The following is a 23,381-nucleotide window of genomic DNA, read 5'->3' as shown; positions in this document are numbered from 1 at the left end:
TGCCTTTCCATTGCCTTAGGTTTTCTTTGATTGCTTATAACATTTTGTAGTTTTCAGCATAGAGATTCTGTACATGTTTTGTTAGATTTACAGCTAAATTATTTCATTTTTGTTGGAATGACTATAAATGATACTACGTTTTTCTTGTATTTTCAGATATTGATTATTGTTACACAGAAATGTGCTTTGTTTTTGTGTGTTGATCTGGTATCCTAGAACCTTGCAGAACTGGCATAGTAGTTCTAGAAGTCATTTTGTATATTCCTTGAGATTTTACATATTGTCAATTATGTCACTTGAAAATAGAGACAATTCTCTGATTTCCTTTCCAATCTGTATGCCTTTTATTTCTTTTCCCTTGTCTATTGCACTAGGACTTCCCAGTATAATGTTGAGTAAATGTGGTGAATTTTTGAATTGTTCCTAATGTTAGGAGGGAAGCCTTTGGTCTTTGATCATTAAGCATGATTTTGATGAAGTGGGCTGTTTTTTTTTTCTTTTTTTGTAGATTCTCTTTATCAAATTGAGGAATTTTCTCTCCCTAGTTTCCTGAGTTTTTATCATAAATGAATGCTGGAAGTACTCATTATAAAAAAAATGGTTATGGAAGACGAAAGAAAGTTTCAAGCGTGTTGGCTTGATAGGCCAGTTCCAAGTTGGCAAAAATAATTATCTCTTTTTTTCTTTCTATCAATGGAATAAAAAATTAAGAGAAAAGAATGTTTATGAAATCATGTTATTTCTTCAAAATATGTTCCTAGTTTTAAAGGTATTACCTACTATTTTTTTTTAAAACCGCCACATCGAGGCACCTCTTTTCACATTGCCCATGCTGTAGGAGAACATACTGACAGCTCGTCTGAGGCAACATACAGTCCACCAAAGTCACCTGCTTGTCTGTCTCCTCTCCTTCACTACACTGCAGAAGTGATAGGTCTTGATTCTGTCTGTTCTACTGGAAGAACACGTTCCCTACCATGTGGATACTTTGCATGTAAAAGGTGACTGGGTTATACAGGCTGGAGACCACATCAGGTGGCTGGGTCTCCCGAATGCTGCCCCCCCACACAAATACATCCCAGAACACTGGGCATCTGGGATAAATCTCTATTGAGCATCTAGCATAGGGCCTGTCTGTCACCTAGTAGACAGTCACTAAATATTTGTTAAATATGTGATGCCTGTTTAACACATTTTCTACAACCATGGAGATCTCCACAACTGATGTAGGACAGAATATTTCTGCTTTGAACTCTAGCCTTTTGGTCCAGTGGGATTTATGAAATATGCCATCTCTATAGCTGAGGATGAAGAATGGAAGAGAATACGATCATTGCTGTCTCCAACCTTCACCAGTGGAAAACTCAAGGAGGTATGAAAACAACATGAGTTTTAATAAGAAACTTAAAGAATGAGCCTGGTGGGGACAGGTATGAAGTAAGATCACAGTCCCTTTCCAAGAGGTAGTCCACTGAATTTGAGCTTCCTAAAAATGGTATTTTATCATTATGTGCAGAAAAGACATTACAAAATTCATTATAAAATATCACTGCTCCATGCTGGGGAAAGCCATGTCCTTCTGGGACTAGAGTCTGCACATTTAACTATGGGTTGTATTGTGTTTTGTGCTTAGATGGTCCCTATCATTGCCAAGTATGGAGATGTGTTGGTGAGAAATCTGAGGCGTGAAACAGAGACAGGCAAGCCTGTCACCTTGAAAGAGTAAGTAGGAGCACAGCCTTGCGGTTCTGAGCTGTCATGATCCCCTCCAGCTGCCTGCCATGGAGCTGATATTCCCACTGTTGGGTTATTCCAGCGACCAAAAGGAGGGCTGTGGTAATGCAACTTCAATGGGTCTCCCAAGATGGGGAAGCTCCAATGAGATGGGGCAGCTGGAGGAAAAGGATCTTCTCCCCTGCGCACAGGGCCCAGGGTTTACATATCCATTAAATCGTCACCTTGGATATTCTGGAAAACTAAATACATCCTTAAGGGGGAAAAAGTGTGATTGTGCCAAATTTTTAAGCATGGAGTGTATGGGATGGTGGAAGGGGAAGGCACTTGGTATCTGTTGGTTGGCAGTGAGTAGGGTGGGAAAGTTATAATGGAGAACTTAGAATAACTTTGATCCTTTCATGTTTTTTTCTGAGGACATCAGTGGAATACTAAATATTAAACATTCCCACCACTTCTGCTTCCTCTGGTCTCAAGGAGAGAAGGTGGTAAAAACGCTGTAGGTAGGGCAAGCCTATTTTTTGCTGTCTACACTTATGCAGGAACAACAGGTGTAATCTGAGCCTGTCCTGGGCAGAGCTGGATATGTGGTCACTTACTATAGAAATTTCCAAATCAAATTTTGAGAGATTCTTTTTTTTAACCAGAACATTCTTGGTCATTATATTTTACAAAAATAATTCTGCCTTCAGGGCAACTTCAGCTCACCACAGCTGGGGATAGTGGAAATTTCCAAAGCTTGAGCAGGGAGTATAGAGAATAAGGATGATATTCCTAGGAACGCAGAACAGGGTATTGTTGCTTTGTAAAGTGCTGAAGAGAAATCAGCTCTGGGCATAAAGTCTGTAGTCAGGCAATGCCACCTTTCTTGAGCCCCTTAGGAAGAGTTAATTATTCTACTCTTGTCCTGCTGAAGCACAGTGCTTACACATCTTATATCATCCACACTCAACACCTGCTACTACAGTTTTCTGATAATGGGCTTCTGTCTTCCTATGACTGGGCTCCTTGACCTCAGAGGTAAGTCTAATTCAGTCAAGTATCTCCATGACCCCCAGTGTAGGGCCAGCTGCATCACTGGCACCCGATAACCACCTTCTGATGGAGTGTGATGGGACATGATCCAGTAGATAGTTCTGAAAGTCTGTGGCTCTTTGTCTTGACTAGACATATGGATTTCCTGTTGCACGTATAGTGAAAGGATTGTAAAGAGGTGTTAATTTTAATTTTCCACATCTTTCTCCACTCAGCGTCTTTGGGGCCTACAGCATGGACGTGATCACTAGCACATCATTTGGAGTGAATATCGACTCTCTCAACAATCCACAAGACCCCTTTGTGGAAAACACCAAGAAGCTTTTAAGATTTGATTTCTTAGATCCATTCTTTCTTTCAATAAGTATGTGGACTACTATTTCCTTTTCTCTTTTTCTCTCTTAAAAATAACTGCTTTATTGAGATGTAAATCACCATGTAATTCATCCACTTAAAACGTACAGTTCAATGATTTGTAGTACATTTGAAGATATGTGTGACTATCACCATTTTAAACTTCAAAACTTTTTTTGTCAATCTAGAGACCTCATACATGTTTAGCTATCAACCCCCTGCCACAAACCCTGTCATCATATGCAACCACTGATCAGCTCTCTGCTTTTATAGATTTGCCTATTCTGGACACTTCATAGAAATGATATTAATTTGTCAGGGTTTTTTTTTATTCTCTAGTTCACGAATTTGTACTTTAGTCTGTATTATTTTCTTTCTTCTGCTGGCTTCAGGCTTAGTTTGCCCTTCTTCATTTACTGTGTTGTGGCAAGAATGTAGATGATTGATTTGTGACTTTTTGTTCTCTAAATTTAGACGTTACAGCTATAAATTTCCCTCTGAGCAATTTCTTTGCTAAATCCCATGAGATTGTGGCCTATCACATCTTCATTTTTGTTCACCTCAAAACAGTTTCTATGTGCCCTTTTGGTTTCTACTTTGACTCATTGGTTACTTGAACGTTTATTCTTTAACTTCCACATATGTGTGAGTTTCCCAATTTTCTTTCCCTTATTGATTTTAGCTTTATTCCATGATAGGTGACAGAGATACGATGTGTTATTTCTATCTTGACTACCTACTATTTCTTGAATAGCAAGATTAATTTTGAGCTTCAGATTATGATTTGGGTTATTCTAGGAGACTCTAGTCCAATAGATAAAGGCAAAGAGATTAAGGCATTGAATTTTGTTCCTTTTATCATTCAAAAGATGCACAAGGGGCTGCTGATCTCATTGCTGTGGTGGTCCCTATGCATAGACCTGCCCTTGCTCAGCCACTAGCCTGTGAAAGGGCAAAAGTCATAGAAGGAATGGCTTCCAGTTGAGAACTTTGATGTCTTTTACTCTTCTGATGGGTAGAGAAAATTAGAATTGCTCCAGGTAAATTTTGCATTTTCACAGTGGATTTCTTTTTCTGTTTTTGTTTTGGTTTTCCTACAGCAATCTTCCCATTTCTCACCCCAATTCTTGAAGTATTAAATATCTCTGTTTTTCCAAGAGAAGTTACAAGTTTTTTAAGAAAATCTGTAAAAAGGATAAAAGAAAGTCGCCTCAAAGATACACAAAAGGTAAAATCTGGTGGCAGTTATAGGAGGGTGTTTAGTTTTTCATAATTTTTTAGATAATATACATATGATTGGTGCACTTACCTGTATGTTTTTAAAGAATGATTTTAACGTAAAGACTACTCATGTTTAGAGCAAGAGAATTCATTTGGTAGGAATGCAGAAAGTGGAGTTTGGGGAAGGAGATATGAGAATGAGTCAGAGACAGCACATAAAATTTGATATCAGACACAACAGTTAGCATGCCATGGCATAAATTTTATTGAGATAAAACTTTACCACTTTATTTCCCTTCAATAAATTGATAGAGGATAAACATTACTGTTTGGAAATATATTTTACTGGTATTATGCTTTCCCCAGATCATAGATTGGTGGACTCATTTCAAGTACAAACCTGTTATTTTACCCATTCTCCAATGAAAGGCCGTATCAGGCCACCTGCTGAAGTGTAGTGTGGGTTAAATTTGAGCCATCTCACATGATAGCCAGATTTGTTTCAGGAAAACATCCTGCTTTCCAAGGATTTAGAAGGATATTTTTTTCACTAGTGACTCAGGCAACACCCATCAGATTTCTGGTCTTCAAGGACCCATACTCTGAAGGGAGATTAAGGACTGCTCTTCTGATTTACTTCTGACTTCAGGAGTCACTTTCTGTCAATGAAATTTCTCTTTTTGCTTCTAGCACCGAGTGGATTTCCTTCAGCTGATGATTGACTCTCAGAATTCGAAAGAAACTGAGTCCCACAAAGGTAATCAGAGTGCTTCTGGGGGCTACTGGTGGGGCACTCAGAGGGAGGTCCTTGTTCTGAAAATGTGCAGGAAGTATTCCAAGAGGATGAGAATTTCTGCCACATAGGAAAACGACACATGTTTGAATGTTACAAATGGTAGCTGGAGACACTTTCTAGAGGCATACAGGCATAGAGAGCCACGTTCTAAGATTAAAGGGCAACCTAAGCAAACCTGGCATGCTAGAAAGTCAGTCAGCGGTCTGTGGATCACCTACATCAGATCAAATGCCAGTTCTCGGCCTCTTCCAGATCCAATGAATCAAAACTTCTACCTGTAAATTTATTAGGTTGCTGCAAAAGTTATTGTGCGTTTTGCCATTACTTTTCATTGCAGAAAAAAGCAATGAAAAGTAATGGCAAAATCCTGCAATAACTTTTGCAGCAACCTAATACATCTAACATCCAATCAGGAGCCACACTGTTCCAATAAGGGTGATTTTAGCTGAAAGTATGTTCAATCAGGTTAATCCACTGCAAAGTTATTTTCTCCTTTGGAATGGCTTAGTAACTTGTGGGGAAAACCTCTGAGACTGTGTAAATATCCTCTTTGTCTTCAATGTTTCACCTACTAATTTTACAACCCATGTGTGGTTTTTACTGAAGTCACTATGACTATGACAGTGGTGAAATGATGACCATGATCAATTTCAAGCCACCAAGACTTGGCAACTATCTCATAAAATTCCTGAATATTTAACTATTGGTTCTAGAGAGCAGGACTGGACTGACTGCAGCATACCGCTTTAAATATGTCCGTGTCTACATCTACTTTTGTCTGTATGTCTATCTATGTATCTATGCATCTATCTATCTATCATCTATCATTTATCTGTCTATCATCTATCTACTTATCTATTATCTATCTATCATCTATCTATTCATCTGTCTATCCCAATACAACTTGCTGTGATAAAGGAAATAGTCTATTGTTTTACTGTTTCATATAGAAATCAAAGACACATATGGCTTTTTAGCACTGGATATATGGCTAGTGCCACTGAAGATCAATTTTAAATGGTGTTTCAGTTTAATTGAATACAATTTGATTTTCAATAGCCACTAGTAGATAGTGGCTACCACATTGGACAGCAGAGCTCTAAACTTTGAGATTATAGTTCAATTTCACATCAGTATCATCAGGTTCATGATATCTGAATGCAATGATTAGGTAGTTGAATTTACCCACAACTGCATCACAGAAGTCTTCACTGGTAAATCACAGCTCTGTCAACCTTTCTCACACTCCTTTCATATTGGTTTTAGTTGTGAATTACATTGTTGGAGCAGGCACCATATTTATTTCTGTGTTCTAGGTCTTTAAAAGTCCTAATCCAGTCCTGATCAAACAGACCAGTGATAGACCACCCTGACCTTCCCTCAGGAGAAAACCAGAAGGGGGGCCAACTTGTCATCATAGGAGCTTATGCTATCTTAATGCCATTCATCAGATTGCAATCAACACCACTCATCTAGCTTTTTGTCCATCTCTCATCTTGTTTTTTTTTTTTTTTTTTCTGAGATGGAGTCTCACTCTGTCACCCAGACTGGAGTGCTGTGGCACGATCTCGGCTCACTGAAAGCTCCGCCTCCCGGGTTCATGCCATTCTCCTGCCTCAGCCTCCCCAGTAGCTGGGACTACAGGCGCCCACCACCATGCCTGGATAATTTTTTGTATTTTTAGTAGAGACGGGGTTTCACCATGTTAGCCAGGATGGTCTCGTTCTCCTGACCTCTTGATCGGCCCGCTTCGGCCTCCCAAAGTGCTGGGATTATAGACGTGAGCCACCGTGCCCGGCTCCATCTCTCATTCTTGTAAATCCGGAGATAGTCAATTCTGAGAACTGTAGCCTAGATCTATCACCTGATGCCTCTCAAAGATATAATCCATGCTTCTCAAGCTGGGCTATGCACACAAATCACCACATCTTGTGAAAGTTCAGATTTTGAATCAGTAGTTCAAGGGTGGGGTTTGAGATTTTGCATTTCTAATGAGCTCCTAGATGCTTCTGACCCATGGACCACACTTTGGGTACCAAGAGGTGGTCTGTAGTTCAATACTGGTCTCTTAAGTTCCCTCAAACATATCTACGGGAAATGTCCTTTAATTTTCCCTACATTTAACCATTAATATTGCAAATTCTCTCAAAGTTTGTCAAGGTATATTGTAGCTAAAATAAATTACATTTTTCTTGGGGGAGAAGACTACTTCATATTAACTTACAATAAAGTATTTTTAGGATCATTCAAGGAGCACACCCATAACACCGAGTATGTTATGAAGAAATGCTCTCTCTGGAAATTACTGAGACGTGCAGGTGGCGGGGATGGCATGAGGAGGAGTGGATGGCCCACATTCTCGAAGACCTTGGGGAAAACTGGATTAAAATGATTTGCCTTATTCTGGTTCTGTAAGACACACATCAGAGTGAAACCATCCCAAGTGTACCTCTGAATTGCTTTTCTATTTTTTTCCCTTCGGGATTTGAGGGCTTCACTTAGATTTCTCTTCATCTAAACTGTGATGTCCTACATTGACCTGATTTACCTAAAATGTCTTTCCTCTCCTTTCAGCTCTGTCTGATCTGGAGCTCGTGGCCCAATCAATTATCTTCATTTTTGCTGGCTATGAAACCACGAGCAGTGTTCTTTCCTTCATTATGTATGAACTGGCCACTCACCCTGATGTCCAGCAGAAACTGCAGGAGGAAATTGATGCAGTTTTACCCAATAAGGTGAGTGGATGATACAGGGAGAAGGAGAGATGAGGTGAAGCCTTAGCAAAAATGTCTCCTCACCACTCCCCAGGAAAATTTTTATAAAAAGCAAAATCACTGATTCTTTCACTGACACTCTGTAGGAAGACTCTGAAAAGAAAAGAAACATAGGGAATTGTTGCTACTGGCAGAAGCATAAGATCTTTGTAAAACAGTGCTGTACCTGGTTCATCTGCTTTCTGTTACCACAATAATGCTAAGGAAAAAACCTCAAAAAACCTCAGTGGCATCTAGCAATAAGCATTTATTGCTCACACTCATTTCACATTGGTTTTGGTTGTGAATTATGTGGTTGGAGCAGGCACCATAGTGGTATGTGATGTTCCCCTCCCTGTGTCCACACATGGACACAGGAATTTGCTCTTTTTATCTGTTTTTACTTTCTTGATTACAGACGTGTGACCTTTTTATTCGAAAGGTGACAATCACTTTCTCATATTTTATTTGATGCTAGTGGTCATAGCCTGTTAGTCAAACCACTACATGGTTATGCTAAGGATTTCAGTTCCTGGGGTGAAAGCCATCCCGAGTATCTCCCTACTTCATGTCTTCCACACATCATGGTTGGATAGTGAGCTCTGCTGATTTTGGCAGGACTTGCTCTGGTCTGGCTGGGGTCTGACGGAGCCTGGCCCTGGGTGTGCTGTGCAGGCTGACCCAGCTCTTCCCACACCTATCTTATGTTCCAGTCAGGTAGTAACTGGTGAAGAAGCCAGGCTAGGAACCAGGGTATCTGTCTCCTGAGCTAGTCTTAAAACTCAATAATATTGCTTTCCAAATATAACACCAAACATTAGGTGCATATCACCTCCACTGTTTTCAGACCTCTGCCAAAACTGGGATTCTTTGTGGCATGAAGAGACACGGCTTTGGGGCTGGCAATGAGGTGAACACAAAGGAATGTTCTTTAGAGATTACAGTCCATCCCTGAAGCAACAACTAGGAGACTGTTTCAGCAAGTGAGGACAGGGCTGCGTGGGGTTCTATCCTCCTTATAACTTCCACTAGCATTGAAATCATGTGCTTTGGTTACATCCAACCAGAACCTTCTTTGTCATTTTTGGGATAGAAAGGGACTAGTTTATCCTCAAATTATTTTATAGGGATTTTATATAATATAGTGTTTCTCTCCACATTTTATGTATATAACAAAAGTCCTCCTTTTATAAGTGTGTATATATAAAATACAAATCCTGCTTTGTAACTCTTTTGTTTTATATATATAAGCAGGACTTTGCAACCAATAATCCTTGTGTAGCACAGATAATTTGTTTTTGTTTTTTTTTTTTTGGTTTGAGCATATTTGTATAAACACACACACAAGGCAAACACTAAAAATATTCCATGAATTGACTGTAAATCTTTCTTTATTATTATTATTATTATTTTACTTTAAGTTCCGGGGTACATGTGCTGAAAGTGCAGGTTTGTTACATAGGTATACATGTGCCTTGGTGGTTTGCTGCACCCATCAACTCATCATCTAGATTAGGTATTTCTCCTAATGCTATACCTCCTCCAGCACCCCCTCCCCACACCTCCAACAGGCCCCGGTGTGTGATGTTCCCCTCCCTGTGTCCACACATCAACACAGGAATTTGCTCTTTTTATCTGTTTTTACTTTTTTGATTACTGACGTTTGATCTGCTTTTGAAAGGTGACAATCACTTTCTCATATTTTTTTGATCTTAGTGGTCATAGGCTATTAGTCACATTTGTTTCCACGAGAAACCAAAACCACTACACGGTTATGCTAAGGATTTCAGTCCCTGGGGTGAGAGCTGTCCCAAATGTCTCCCCACTTCATAACACCTCCACACATCTCAGTGGGCCATTGAGCACATCAACGGGCACGACAGTTATTAAAACACTTTATAAATGCTTCGATCCTTTACCAGTATGAGTTAGTCTCTGGAGCTCCTAATACTTCAGTAGTACTGGATGGACTGAGTTAAAAGTTAATTCAAAATCTCAATTTATCCAAATCCGTTTCTTTCTTTCCAGGCACCACCCACCTATGATACTGTGCTACAGATGGAGTATCTTGACATGGTGGTGAATGAAACACTCAGAATATTCCCAATTGCTATGAGACTTGAGAGGGTCTGCAAAAAAGATGTTGAAATCAATGGGATATTCATACCTAAAGGGGTGGTGGTGATGATTCCAAGCTATGCTCTTCACCATGACCCAAAGTACTGGCCAGAGCCTGAGAAGTTCCTCCCTGAAAGGTACAAGGCCCCTGGGAAGGGAGCCCTCCCTCAACCAGCCTGGTTCAAGCATATTCTGTCTCTCTTAATCTACAGGACGGTCATGGGTTTATGTAATTATTTGCTTGTCTTTTTATATTTAGAAGTTTTTTAAATCATCAAATTGATTATTGTCACACTTTACAAACCACAGACTAGAAAAAAGAAAACTACAGCCATCCACAGTCCCAAAAACTTAAGATGAAGGTCATCAATTATGTCCTTATGGGTCATAAGTGTCTAAAATATAAGGACTCTTTTAGAAACACATGATCACAATGCTATTATTATGTCCCCCAAATGAATATTTTTTCATAAATATAATCAAATATTTAGGAATAAAATTTGAATAAAAAACATGGGTCTAATCTTCAAAGAGTCTATAGCTTAGTGGAAGAGATAGACAAAGAAAGCAGTGATGATACTGCTTTGCACTGGTACAGTAGCATCATACTCCCGTGTACATTATCTGACTTAAACTATTCTATGGAGGCGTGGGGGAGAAAGAGGGAGAGATGGAGAGAACAAGGAGGAGAAGGAGAGATAAGACAAGGTAGGGAGGAGAAGGAGGAGAATTAGAAAAACAAGAGAGGAGACGAGAAGGAAAGTGCCAAATAACAATTTTGAAATAGTGCAAGACAATTTCCCCTTCTTCTTCATGACCAACATAAGCGTGAGTTGAGGCAGGAACCTACTTTTCCATCACTCAGTCTCATCACTTATGTGCTTTTTATAGTATGAACACATCACCACCCTGAATATAATTTCAGTATTTAGAAATAAGTATTCTTTGCAACACTATTTATCTCATCTCAACAAGACTGAAAGCTCCTATAGTGTAAGGAGAGTAGAAAGGATCTGTAGCATACAATTCTCATAGCAAAATAAGCATAGCAGGATTTCAGTGACCAGCCCACAAAAGTATCCTGTGTACTACTAGTGGAGGGGTGGGCCCCAAGTGAGAAACCTTACATGTAACTCTTAGGGGCATTATGTCATTAACTTTTAAAAAATCTACCAATGTGGAACCAGGTTCAGCAAGAAGAACAAGGACAACATAGATCCTTACATATACACGCCATTTGGAAATGGACCCAGAAACTGCATTGGCATGAGGTTTGCTGTCATGAACATGAAACTTGCTCTAATCAGAGTCCTTCAGAACTTCTCCTTCAAACCTTGTAAAGAAACACAGGTTAGTCAATTTTCTATAAAAATAATGTTTTATTAAGAATCCTTTTAACCTAAAGGTCTATATTTTTTAAAAAGAATATGCTTGTTTAATCGTTTACTAATTTGTTCTATGGGCCAAGGAATCTATTTGGGCCCATCTGTGATCTTTAAGGGTGCTCCAGTTCTGGAGGTCAAAAGCCGTAGCATTAAAAACATCATGTGAAGTCCATGTAGATTAGCATGGCATGATTATCTGCAGTCTCCTTGAACTTGAGCAAAGTTTCAGTTTCAAGTTGATTGGAAAGATGGGGAAGTATTTTGCACAATCATAAAGTGCAATGATTACCTTGTTGTGACTTTTGAATGCTGCTCTCCCCTACCAGAACTTGTAGAAACTGTCTTATGACAGTGGCTCCCAACCACTTACTGTACCTTGGAATCACCAGGGAGCTTTAAAAATTCATGATGCCTGGGATAGCACAGAAATTCTAAACGAATTTTCCCAGAGTGTAGCTTTAAAAGCTCCCCCATTGCTTCTCATCTGAAGACAAGGTTGAGAATGACTAATACAAGGCGTTTCTGGTGGACATGAAGGACTACCACAGTCCAAGGTCATCCTGACTGACCTCACCTTCCAGGTGCCTAGCTCCATTCAGTTGGGCTCCATTTCAACCCAGTTATAACTCTATTAATGTTGTTCCCTTTCTCCTCATTTTGTTCTTATCTTTCAAGTCCTAGTTCAATTCCCAAGCCCCTCCAAAGTGTCTTCTCCTCCTAGTCCAGGGTCCATTTACTTCTCTGCTCTGTTATTGGATACTGGAGGCTATTATCATATAATTTCACAATTTGCCATTGAATCATTGAGTGTTATTCTGTATATTTTCTCTGTATCTAAGAATGTCTTCCCACCTCCATTAACAATGTCCTCTCATTTTATTCCTTTTAAAATATCCCAGTGGTGCCTTGCAAGGGACTGTATCTAACGCAAGCATTTGGTCAATGTTTAAGGAGTGATGTGCAGTTGATGGCTTGCATACATATATTAAGCTACTTAATGTGAACCTTTAACAAATGCTATTCGTGCATATGCATGTGTGTGTGTGTGTGTGTGCGCGCACATGTGCGCATGCATGTCTGTCTGCAGTGAAAACATTCGTGGGTTTTGAAAATTTTTAAATAATAAGGTGTTATATTTATAGAAAGATTTAAAATATTTTCTCTGAAGAAGTTAAAGAACAGATGTCACTGATTCATATTAAACAAGACCCTATAAATCTTATTTCTAAGTCTCACGTATTTATTATTCAACTCCACCCCTTAAATAGGCGTTCTATATAGGAGAGGAAGAAGATAGAAATAGTTTCCATATTATTTTCATATTCTGTATTATTGGTGGCTTTAGGCCAGCTGTGTAGCTATCCTATATGTGCTCAGGCAGGGGACTCAGACCTGAATAAAAGTGGTCCTCTGGCACACCTGGGATGGGGAAGGTACTCCTTGGTAAGCTCCCAAGCTGGCACTTCTTGATCTCCATGGTCATTTTCATGCCCATTACTCCATGGTGATCAGAATATCACTCTGTTGTGTCCCCTCAATACTGAAGCAGTGTCTCAATAAGAATGGGGCTAAAAGTTCAGTCAAAACACTGTAGGAATTGAGAGGTTCCCCACTTGCAAGCCAAGTGGAGATGTTAAAAAATAAAATGATGATGTTTCTTGAAGGTGTCTTCCCATCTTGACACTGGACGGGTTCAACTGGGAGGAATTACTGGACTCTGGAAGTTGAAGACTGTCCATATAATTAAAATGTGCAATAACTACTCAGGATTACCTTGCAAGTTTCAACATACACAAAATTAACTTTATATGACTCTTCAAAAATAGTTTGCCATCATACTTAATAATCTGGTTTAAGTTTTTAAAACTCATCCATTTTACTTAAGATTTAAATCAATAAAGAACACAGGTTCCCATGAATTTGTCTCAGGCCTGGCACAGAAGAGTACTCCATAAATATTTTGTTAAATGATAGATGGTGAATGCTCTCACTATCCAATCTTCACATCTTATAGAATAAGTATAAAGAATCCAAGATTTATAGTGCTGAAAGTAGTTTTTATATGTTTACAAGCATTATTGTCATTACTGCATTTTTTTACTTTGATGCGATACTTTCTACTTTTGCTTTATTTAATGCTACTCAATATGCTTTTTTAACTGTTGCAGATCCCGCTGAAATTACGCTTAGGAGGACTTCTTCAAACAGAAAAACCCATTGTTCTAAAGATTGAGTCAAGGGATGGGACCGTAAGTGGAGCCTGAATTTTACTAAGGACTTCTGCTTTGCTTTTCAAGAAAGCTGTGCCCCAGAACATGAGAGACCTCAAATTACTTTGTGAATAGAACTCTGAAATGAAGATGGGCTTCATCCAATGTATGGCATAAATAACCAGGGATTCTGTACATGCATTGAGCTTTCTCCCTGTCTGTGTATAGTGTTGTACTTGGCAATATAAAGGAGATGACCAAATCAGTGCAGGGGAGGTAGATTTGGCTCCTCTGCTTCTCATAGGACTATCTCCAGCCTGGTTCAAGCACCCCTAGTTAGCACCATTAACTCCTCCTGAGCTCTGATAAGAGAATCAACATTTCTCAATAATTTCATCCACAATTATTAATGAAAATAAGAATCATTTTGATGGCTCTAACAGTGACATTTATATCTCATGTTTTACCTGGAGTATTCTATAATAAGTTTTATGTTAAATCAATAAAGATCATTTTACAAAAGTATTATCAGATGCTTTCCTGCATATTAAGGAGAAATCTATAGAACTGAATGAGAACCAACAAGTAAATATTTTTGATCATTGTAATCACTGTTGGTGTGGGGCCTTTGTCAGAACTATAATTTGATTATTAACATAGGTGAAAGCTAATCCGCTGTGACTTTACCCATTTAGAAAGAATATTCATAGTTTAATTATGCCATTTTTGATCAGGCATAGTGGCTCATTCCTGTAATCCCAGCACTTTGGGAGGCTGAGCCAGGTGGATCGCCTGAGGTCAGGAGTTCAAAACCAGCCTGGTCAACATGGTGAAATCCCATCTCTACTAAAAATACAAAAATTAGCTAGGCATGGTGGTACATGCCTGTAAACTCAGCTATACAGGAGACTGATATTTGTAAAAACTTAAAGACCCCAAAGAACTATTGGAACTGATAAACAAATTCAGTAATGTTGCTGGATACAAAATCAACATACAAAAATTAGTAGCATTTCTATATGGCATAGTGAACAATCTGGCAAAAATAAAAAAGTAACCCCTTTTACGATAGTCACAAATAAAACTAAATACCTAGAAATTAACTTAATCAAAGAAGGGAAAGATCTCTACAGTGAATACTGTAAAACACTGATGAAAGGAATTGAAGACACAAAAAGGGATATTTCATGTTTATATATTGTAAGAATCAATATTGTTAAAAATGTCCACACTACCCAAAGCAATGTACAGATTCAGTGCAATCCCTTAAAATACCAATGACATTCTTCAAATAAATAGAAAAAAAATCGTATAATTTGTATGGAACCACAAAAGACCCAGAATAGCCAAAGCTATCTTCAGCAAAAAGAACAAAACAGGAGGAATCATATTACTTGACTTTAAATTATACTACAGAGGTATAGTAACCAAAACAGCATGGTTCTTATATGAACACAGACACATAGACCAATGAAATACAATAGAGAACCCAGAAACAAATGCAAACACTTACAGTGAACTCATTTTTGACAATGCTACCAAGAACATACACTGGGGAAAAGACAGTCTCTTCAATAAATGGTGCTGGGAAAACTGGATATCCGTATGCAGAAGAATGAAACTAGACCCCTATATCTCACCAGACACAAAAATCAAATCAAGGTGGATTAAAGACTGAAATCTGGCTGAGTGGGGTGACTCATGCCTGTAATCTCAGTACTTTGCAGAACTTTGAGAGGCCAAGGCGGGTGGATCACTTGAGGTCAGGAGTTAGAGACTAGCCTGCCAACATGGTGAAACCCCATCTCTACCAAAAAATACAAAAGTTAGCTGGGCATGGTGGTGCATGCCTATAGTCCCAGCTACTCAGTAAGCTAACGTGGGAGTATCATTTGGACCTGGGAGGTGGAAGCTGCAGTGAGCTGAGATCATGCCAATGCACCCCAGCTTGGGCAACAGAGTGAGACAGACTGAAATCTAAGACCTCAAGCTATGAAACTGTTACAAGAAAACATTGTGAAAACTCTTCAGGACATTGGTGTGGGCAAAAATTTCTGAAGTAATACCCCACAAGCACAGGCAACCAAACCATAAATGGACAAATGGAATCACATCAAGTTAAAAAGTTTCTGTGCTGCAAAAAAAGTAATCAACAACGTGAAGACACAAACCACAGAATGGGAGAAAATAGTTTCAAACTAACACTCTGACAACAGATTAATAGCCAGAATATATAAAGAGCTCAAACAACTCTGTAGTAAACAATCTAATAATCCAATCAAAAAATGGGCAAAAGATTTGAATAGACTTTTCTCTCTCTCTCTCTTTTTTTTTTTTTTTTGAGATGGAGTCTCTGTCGCCCAGGCTGGAGTGCAGTGGCACAATCTCGGTTCACTGCAAGCTCCCCCTCCCGGGTTCATGCCAATCTCCTGCTTCAGCCTCCCAAGTGGCTGGGACTACAGGCGCCTGCCTCCACACCCGGCTAATTTTTTGTATTTTTAGTAGAGACAGGGTTTCACCGTGTTAGCCAGGATAGTCTTGATCTCCTGACCTTGTGATCCACCCACCTGGGCCTTCCAAAGTGCTGGGATTACAGGCGTGAACCACTGCGCCCGGCCTGAATAGACATTTCTCAAAAGAAGACATACAAATACCACACAGACATATAAAAAGGTGCTCAACATCATTGATCATTAGAGAAATGAAATCAAAAACTACTGTGAGATAGCATCTCACCCCAGCTAAAATGGCTTTTATCCAAAAGACGGGCAACAACAAATGCCAGCGAGAATGTGGAGAAAAGGAAACCCTTGTACACTGTTGGTGTGAATTCGTACAACCACTATAGAGAACAGTTTGGAGGTTCCTCAAAACATTAAAATAGAGCTACCATAAGATCCAGAAATCGCAGGGCTTGGCTATATACCTGAAAGAAAGGAAATCCATATACTCAAGAGATATCTTCACTCTCATGTTCACAATAGCCACTATTCACAAATGCCAAGATTTGGAAGCAACCTAAGTGTCCATCAACAGATGAATAGATAAAGAAAGTACTCCAATTATACACAATGGAGTACAATTCAGCCACAAAAAAAAAGCATGAGATCCTGTTATCTGTAATAACATGGATGGAACTGGAGGTCATCATGTTAAGTGAAATAAGCCAGGCACAGAAAAACAGACATTGCATGTTCTCACTTATTTGCAGGATCTACAAATAAAAACAACTGAACTAATGTCTGGGTCTTAGTCAATTTTGTACCCTAAGTACTGGGAGCACAGCTTTTAAGATACATGATGAATGCTTTCATACAGGAATGAATAGAGGAGAGGCACAGGGTGCCTCTGGGTGTTCTTCTGATACACAGTATCTTCCTTGACACATTCAGTACAACTCTCAACAGGTAAGTCTCTTCATGTTATGTTACCTTCTGAGGAATTAGGTGGCAGAACATGCCTTCTATTATTTTCCTTTATGGAACAAGACCAATTGCATTAGTTGGGACACAGTGCTGGCTGCATTTGAGTCCCAAGCAACGATTAGCCTATTGTTGAGAGTAATTAGTCTATTTCTACAGAGTCAGAGGGGATGATACGCAGGGGCCCAGCATTCTCACCCAAGTCAACTCCACCAACCTTTCTGGTCACCCACCATGTGTACAGTACCCTGCTAGGGACCAGGGTCATGACAGTAAATAATACCAGACTGTGCCCTTGAGGAGCTCACCTCTGCTAAGGGAAACAGGCACAGAAACCCACAATGGTGGTAGAGAGGAAAGAGGACAATAGGACTGTGTGAGGGGGATAGGAGGCACCCAGAGGAGGAAATGGTTACATCTGTGTGAGGAGGTTGGTAAGGAAAGACTTTAACAGAAGGGGTCTGTCTGGCTGGGCTTGGAAGGATGTGTAGGAGTCATCTAAGGGGCACAGGTACACTCCAGGCAGAGGGCATTGCATGGGTAAAGATCTATAGGTGTGGCTTGTGGGGATGGATTTCAAGCATTCTGGAATAATCTCTAGAGCAAAGGAGACTTGGAGGAAGTTCTGAAGATTTATTCTTTGCTTTAATCTTTTTCCTCTGGTCTCTGGGAGGCTAGGATTAATATACAGCTTTGTTTCTCACCTAATGGGAATCTGCCAGCAGCCTGAAAAGGCAGGAGCCATGAAAGACAATTTGGATTTTACACGTATTTTCCCCTTTATGTTACAGTACAGGAGGACAAACCCTCTCACTGGTGAGATTCCTGGCATCCTAGAGCAGATGGAGAGAAGAGTTACTTTCCACTGTGGGTAGTGGAGGCTCAACCTGTCACATTAGACTTCTACCTCCATTTGATTTTTACTAAGAGTAGGGAACCACAATGACATGAAAATAGAAAATATAAACCTCATTTTAAGTCTTTCACAGAAAGCTTAGGAATTCAGTGAGTTGTGGCAACATGGTTTCCACTTTCTAACATTTTTAAATGAATTGATTTGGTTTAAATTTATTCATTTTTAAACCAGAATTTTTTGGAGATAGACTATTTCCAGCATGTTCCTTCTGGATAATAAAAGAGAGCTGTTAGTTCAGTATTTGTGACAATAAATGTGTATAAAATAACACCACCTTTCTAGAATAATGTCAGGAATACGAGTCTAACGCATGAATGTATATCTCTAAGACAAGATTGCATATGTCTTTTTAAATATACATGCCTGACAGTTTATTTTAATACCTCCTTTTTGAATATACCTGCTTAGCAGGCTGTCTTAAACTCTCAGGGCAAGGGAATAGGCAAGACTGTGAGCCAGTGACGATAGCAAAGGCATCCAGGTAGGATCTGTATGAAGTGAGAAAATATTCCTCAACTCTCAGGGTAGAACTGCAAAGACATATTCATGGGTCCTGGCCCCACAGTGGAGGTCACTCAAAGGGCAAACCCGTTGGCATCTCATGTGCTTCAAGTCTGGACACAGGGGCACCATCTGTGTCACTCTGTGTGTGGTCTGCCATGTTGTGGGGCTGTCACTACAGATTTGGGCAGCTGGGCAGACAATACGTTAGCCTTGGACGATGCTGGTCAGCCCAGGAGTCAGAAGCTATAGTGTAGACCATACCCTACTTAGGCCAACATGATTACATGCAATAGATGACTGGCTTTTCTGTTAGCCTCTTCACTGAAAATGAAAGCAGCATTACTCTACCAAACAGAGAGGAGCTGGAAAGAAACTAAACAGCTTACTCAGCACAGCCTCTGCCTTGACATGGAACCATGTGAGTCTAGATACTCACCTAGATCTTTCCTCAGGGGCCAGTGCTGCTGACACATTAACTCAATAGTTTGTCCTGGCCTGAGAGACCATGTAACTTGTAGAAAGTTTAGAAGCAGACATTAGTGTCATTGATTTGCCATGGCTGCAACAACAAAAGAAGAAACTGGAGTGGGAAAACCGAAGGCCACTCTGGTTTCAGTAGATGGTGCACACACTTCCACTAACTGTTCTGGGGCAAGGATCCAAATGCACTATATGCTGCCTCTGCTGGGTCCTCCAAACACGACCCTCCATGCCATTTCTCAGTTGTATTTTACCACATATTGTCAGAGTCACTGGATTTGTACAGAATATTTGGAACCTATACTGCCTTAAGTGCTACCCATTCTAGAAGAGAAAACAAGGTCTTAATTCAACTCTCTGGAAAATTTTGTGGTTACTTATGTAAAATACTGCATCTTTTGCTATCAACAGGAAGGTACGTGGACATTAGAAGGCTCCTGTCTTTCAGCTGAAAGCACATATGAGGCATATGGATCCATTTATATACACCATAATTTTCAGCTGCATTTTCCTAATTTGCCTCTCTGCAGCCAACCTTGTGGGACTAGCAGATTCACAGTTGAACTGGCGGCTGGCAACCTCTTCCTTCAGCTTTTCTTCTTCCTCCCATCCTCCACCCCTCAGTAACATCAGACTGGGAAGCCAGAACCCCCAGCTGGGGGAGTCCATACATGACCCATCAAAGATGAGTTGCAAGTAGGCCTGCCATAGGGAGCAGCAGCCTTAATGGGTTTTCCTACAGAGATAGTCGACGTACAGAGGCAATAAACTGACTGATTTGTGACTGATCACCTTGAAAAAAATTAGCATGTCTGGATATATTAGTCCTTTCTTGCATTGCTATAAAAAAATACCTGAGGCTGGATAATTTATAAAGAAAAGAGATTTAATTGTCTCATGGTTCGGCAGGCTCTACAGGAAGCATAGCAACTTCTGCCTCTGGGGAGGCCTCAGGAAATTTACAATCATGCCAGAAGGTGAAAGAGAAGCAGACAGATCTTACATGGCTGGAGCAGAAGCAAGAGAGAGTGGGGAGGGGGTGCCACACACTTATAAACTACCAGATCTCATAAAACACATTGTCACGAGGACAGCACCCAAGGGGGATGGTGTGAAACCATGAGAAACTGCTCCTAGGATTCAATCACCTCCCATCAGGCCCCACCACCAGCACTGGGGATTACATTTCAACATGAGATTTGTGTAGGGGCAGATTCAGACCATATCACTGACACTGCTTATCAGATGAATATCACCAGTTGGAAGGCTAGATTCCACAAGAGGAGGAATATCCTGGAAATTGTTTCCTTAAGTTGTGATTCTTCTACACACTATCATTCAGGGAAATATGAGTCACTCATCCTCCCCAGTGGCTCAAATCAACCAGATCATCTGACCACAGAGACTGAGGTGTAGCTGAAAGTTTCTCGCATTTCTACAAGGCCAATGGAAGCCTGGAACACAGTTGTCAATCTGTAGAAATAAGGACTCTGTGACTCCTCCAAGACCTCTCTGTGAATGATGGTTTAAGAAGGGCCAGATCCTAAAATAGGGTCAGAGCTTAGAGGGAAGGGAAAGCATAAAAGCCTCTGAGCAAATTCTAAAGACAGGGTCACCACAGGCTCTCGGTGACCCTCTGTGACTGAGTGGATGCAGTGATGCAAAATCTCATCATCACGGCTGAAGACAAAAGAAAAGTCACCCTTTCTACCTAGGATGAGAATCCCCAAATCAGTGTAGTCTACTTACTAAATAGACATAAAGGAATGAAGTGCCCTGGAATAATTCCTGCCTAAACCTGTCAGGAGCACTCGTGTTTGAGGACATTTATCAAGTATTCACTCCAGGATTGGGACCATGAAGACTTCAGCTGCTTTTAGCTAATCATTTTGACTTTTGGGGTCTCGGTGCAGGCAGGAAAGGACCTGATGAACAAACATAATCATTGCCATTGGAGTTACTGTTATTATTTATTGCCTTAATGTTACCTCCTTCTCTTGAGCATTCTAGTTCCTCCGTCAGTGACTTGCCAGCCCCTTTATCTATAAAATCACAATCCCTGTGACCTGATTTCTGTTTCACTTTGTAGATATGGAACCCATTCAATGGACTTTTAAAAAAGCTTAGAATTCCAGGGCCCATACCTCTGCCTTTTTTGGGAACTACTTTGTCCTAGCATCAGACGAATGTCTTTGAGCTTGTTCTTTTGCTTCTTATGATTGCAAAGAGCAGCCTAGTTCCATGAGTAAAAATGCTTCTCTGCAAGAGGAAGGTCTGAGGTTTTACCCTTTTGGAAACAGTGTGTAGGCATCACCCAGAGCATGGCAAGGTTCACACAGGGGCTTTCTTGCTAACTCTCAGGAACCTCAGGTTTGCCTCAGTTGAACAGCCCAAATCCCAAGGTAGATCAGCAACCTGATGTTCAAAACTCGATATGCAGACTTTGTGAGCACCGTAAAGAAGATTTCTTTTGGTTCCGTGTATGTTCCCAGGAAAGTACAGTCATACTTAGTTAGTATTAAAAGTTGGAACAGGATCCCTTGATTGTGGCTTGTTATCTGTGTACATGAGAGTCAAACTTTCTTCTCTGTAGCAAGAGCTCATGAGTAGCCTTTTGTCCCTTCCTCCTGGACAGCTTTGAAACTCAGTTTATTAGGGAGATCAAGTATTTACCATTGGGTCATTTGCACCAGCTTCAATCATCTCCTACAAATGCTAAATTCCCCGAGGGTTTTTCCATGGCTCTACCTTAGCTCTTACTCCCCATGATATCTTTTGCCGTTTTGAGACACACAACAAAGGGGTTCTGCTTTACTTCTTTTTATTCAAAGGTGGCACTTTATTAGTGAGTTTGAGGAGGGAGTGGATGTAATTGACATGAGATAGTGGTTGTTTATCAAACTCAGATCTTTAAGCAAAAAATGAATTTGTGTCTTTTTTTTCCCAAAGGTGGAATCACATTCAAAATCACTAGAAAGGGGATAATTTGATGAAATTATTAAATATTTAATGTTGCTGAATAGAATGTCACATGTGCCATGTGGACTGTGAACTTTGGCCAAACCTTTGTGTCTAACCTAGTCTGATGGTCTCCCCAGGGCCTGGCCCCTGGATGGAAAATTATGACCTCATGTCCACAGTTCCAGCAGCAGTGGTCAGCTCTCCGGCTTAGAAAATCTTTCCATCATACCTGAGGCTTGCTTCTCAGATTTTAGTTCTCCCAAGTGAGGGCTTTGTTGTCAAATTACTACCTAGGAATTTCATATTTTTTCCCTCTGCCATAGCAGTAATTTCCCCACTACCTTTTCCAGGTCAACACTTTAGTAGGTGTACCCCCAAGATAAACATTCCTGGGACCTTTGTTTGCACAGTTAAAATGTCACCCCTGAAATGTAGAAACAGGAAGGTTTGTTTTTAAGTTTCAATGAAAACCCTGAGCAAATGTCACAATTTGCTGTGTCTGATATGCAGAGGGGACATTTTCTCAGAACTTCCATGTTAAGCTGGAAAACTGGAAAGTGAGTTCATTTTGTCATTCTGACACTTGCTCATTTTCTCACTCAACAATATACTTCAGACTTATCTAAATCTGCTAGACTAAAGAGGTCCGCAGTGTCTGTAACTTTCTAATTTTGCTAGAATTCTAGAGTGAGCTCATGAAATAAATGAAAAGGATGATGAACAAAGAGATAAAAGACTGTGCGACCGGGCGCTGTGGCTCAAGCCTGTAATCCCAGCACTTTGGGAGGCCGAGACGGGCGGATCACGAGGTCAGGAGATCGAGACCATCCTGGCTAACACACTAAAAATACAAAAACTAGCCGGGCGAGGTGGTGGGTGCCTGTAGTCCCAGCGACTCGGGAGGCTGAGGCAGGAGAATGGCGTAAACCCAGGAGGTGGAGCTTGCAGTGAGCTGAGATCTGGCCACTGCACTCCAGTCCGGGCGACAGAGCGAGACTCCGCCTCAAAAAAAAAAAAAAAAAAAAGACTGTGCATTCCCTTCTGACACTCACTAACTTTCCCTCAGCCTCAGTTTCCCCACATGCTTCTGGAGGTGATCATTCAGGGATTTATGAGATTTTAGAGACAACACATGAAAAAGCAAAAGGACATCAGAAAGACAAGGAGCTACTTAGTATTTATACACAAGAACAAGTCATTCAGTATCTACGACACTTGGAGAAAATTCAAGAGTGATTTCAAATTTCTGATTTCAAATGCCTCCTGTTTTCTCACTTTTCCCTTTTGACGTCTCTAAATAAGCTTCCTCTAACTGCCAGCAAGTCTGATTTCTTTGTACTCAACTGTTTTCAGTCCCAATTAGAGGCAGAGTTAAGTACATTTAAAATAATAATCAAGGGGAGCACTTCCAGGTTGGCTGAATAGGAACAGCTTCTATTCCATTGGTCTATACATCTGTTTTGGTACCAGTACCATGCTGTTTTGGTTACTG

At 40.2% G+C, this 23,381-nt stretch overlaps 1 protein-coding gene across 3 annotated transcripts in view; it reads left to right on the top strand.

Moving 5' to 3' along the window:
• Positions 1 to 23,381, top strand: part of LOC105513064 (cytochrome P450 3A8) — a 91,419-nt gene that overhangs the window by 19,375 nt on the left and 48,663 nt on the right. Inside the window, exons 5-14 of one of the 3 annotated variants that reach the window (XM_011943841.1) lie at positions 1,259 to 1,372; positions 1,634 to 1,722; positions 2,985 to 3,133; positions 4,224 to 4,351; positions 5,035 to 5,101; positions 7,715 to 7,875; positions 9,922 to 10,148; positions 11,199 to 11,361; positions 13,565 to 14,502; positions 22,782 to 22,901. In XM_011943841.1, the coding sequence (XP_011799231.1) occupies positions 1,259 to 1,372; positions 1,634 to 1,722; positions 2,985 to 3,133; positions 4,224 to 4,351; positions 5,035 to 5,101; positions 7,715 to 7,875; positions 9,922 to 10,148; positions 11,199 to 11,361; positions 13,565 to 13,660 (1,194 nt within the window). In that variant the 3' untranslated portion in view covers positions 13,661 to 14,502; positions 22,782 to 22,901. Of the gene's footprint in view, positions 1 to 1,258; positions 1,373 to 1,633; positions 1,723 to 2,984; positions 3,134 to 4,223; positions 4,352 to 5,034; positions 5,102 to 7,714; positions 7,876 to 9,921; positions 10,149 to 11,198; positions 11,362 to 13,564; positions 14,503 to 21,009; positions 21,056 to 22,781; positions 22,902 to 23,381 lie in introns of those variants that run through there. The other 2 variants (XM_011943838.1, XM_011943842.1) reach the window with 2 other exon arrangements.

The sequence above is a fragment of the Colobus angolensis genome, unplaced genomic scaffold (genome assembly GCF_000951035.1).
Source record: "Colobus angolensis palliatus isolate OR3802 unplaced genomic scaffold, Cang.pa_1.0 Scaffold222, whole genome shotgun sequence".
NCBI lineage: Eukaryota > Metazoa > Chordata > Mammalia > Primates > Cercopithecidae > Colobus > Colobus angolensis.
Note: the sequence above shows the minus strand (reverse complement) of the source record. Positions and strands in the feature narration are given on the sequence as shown.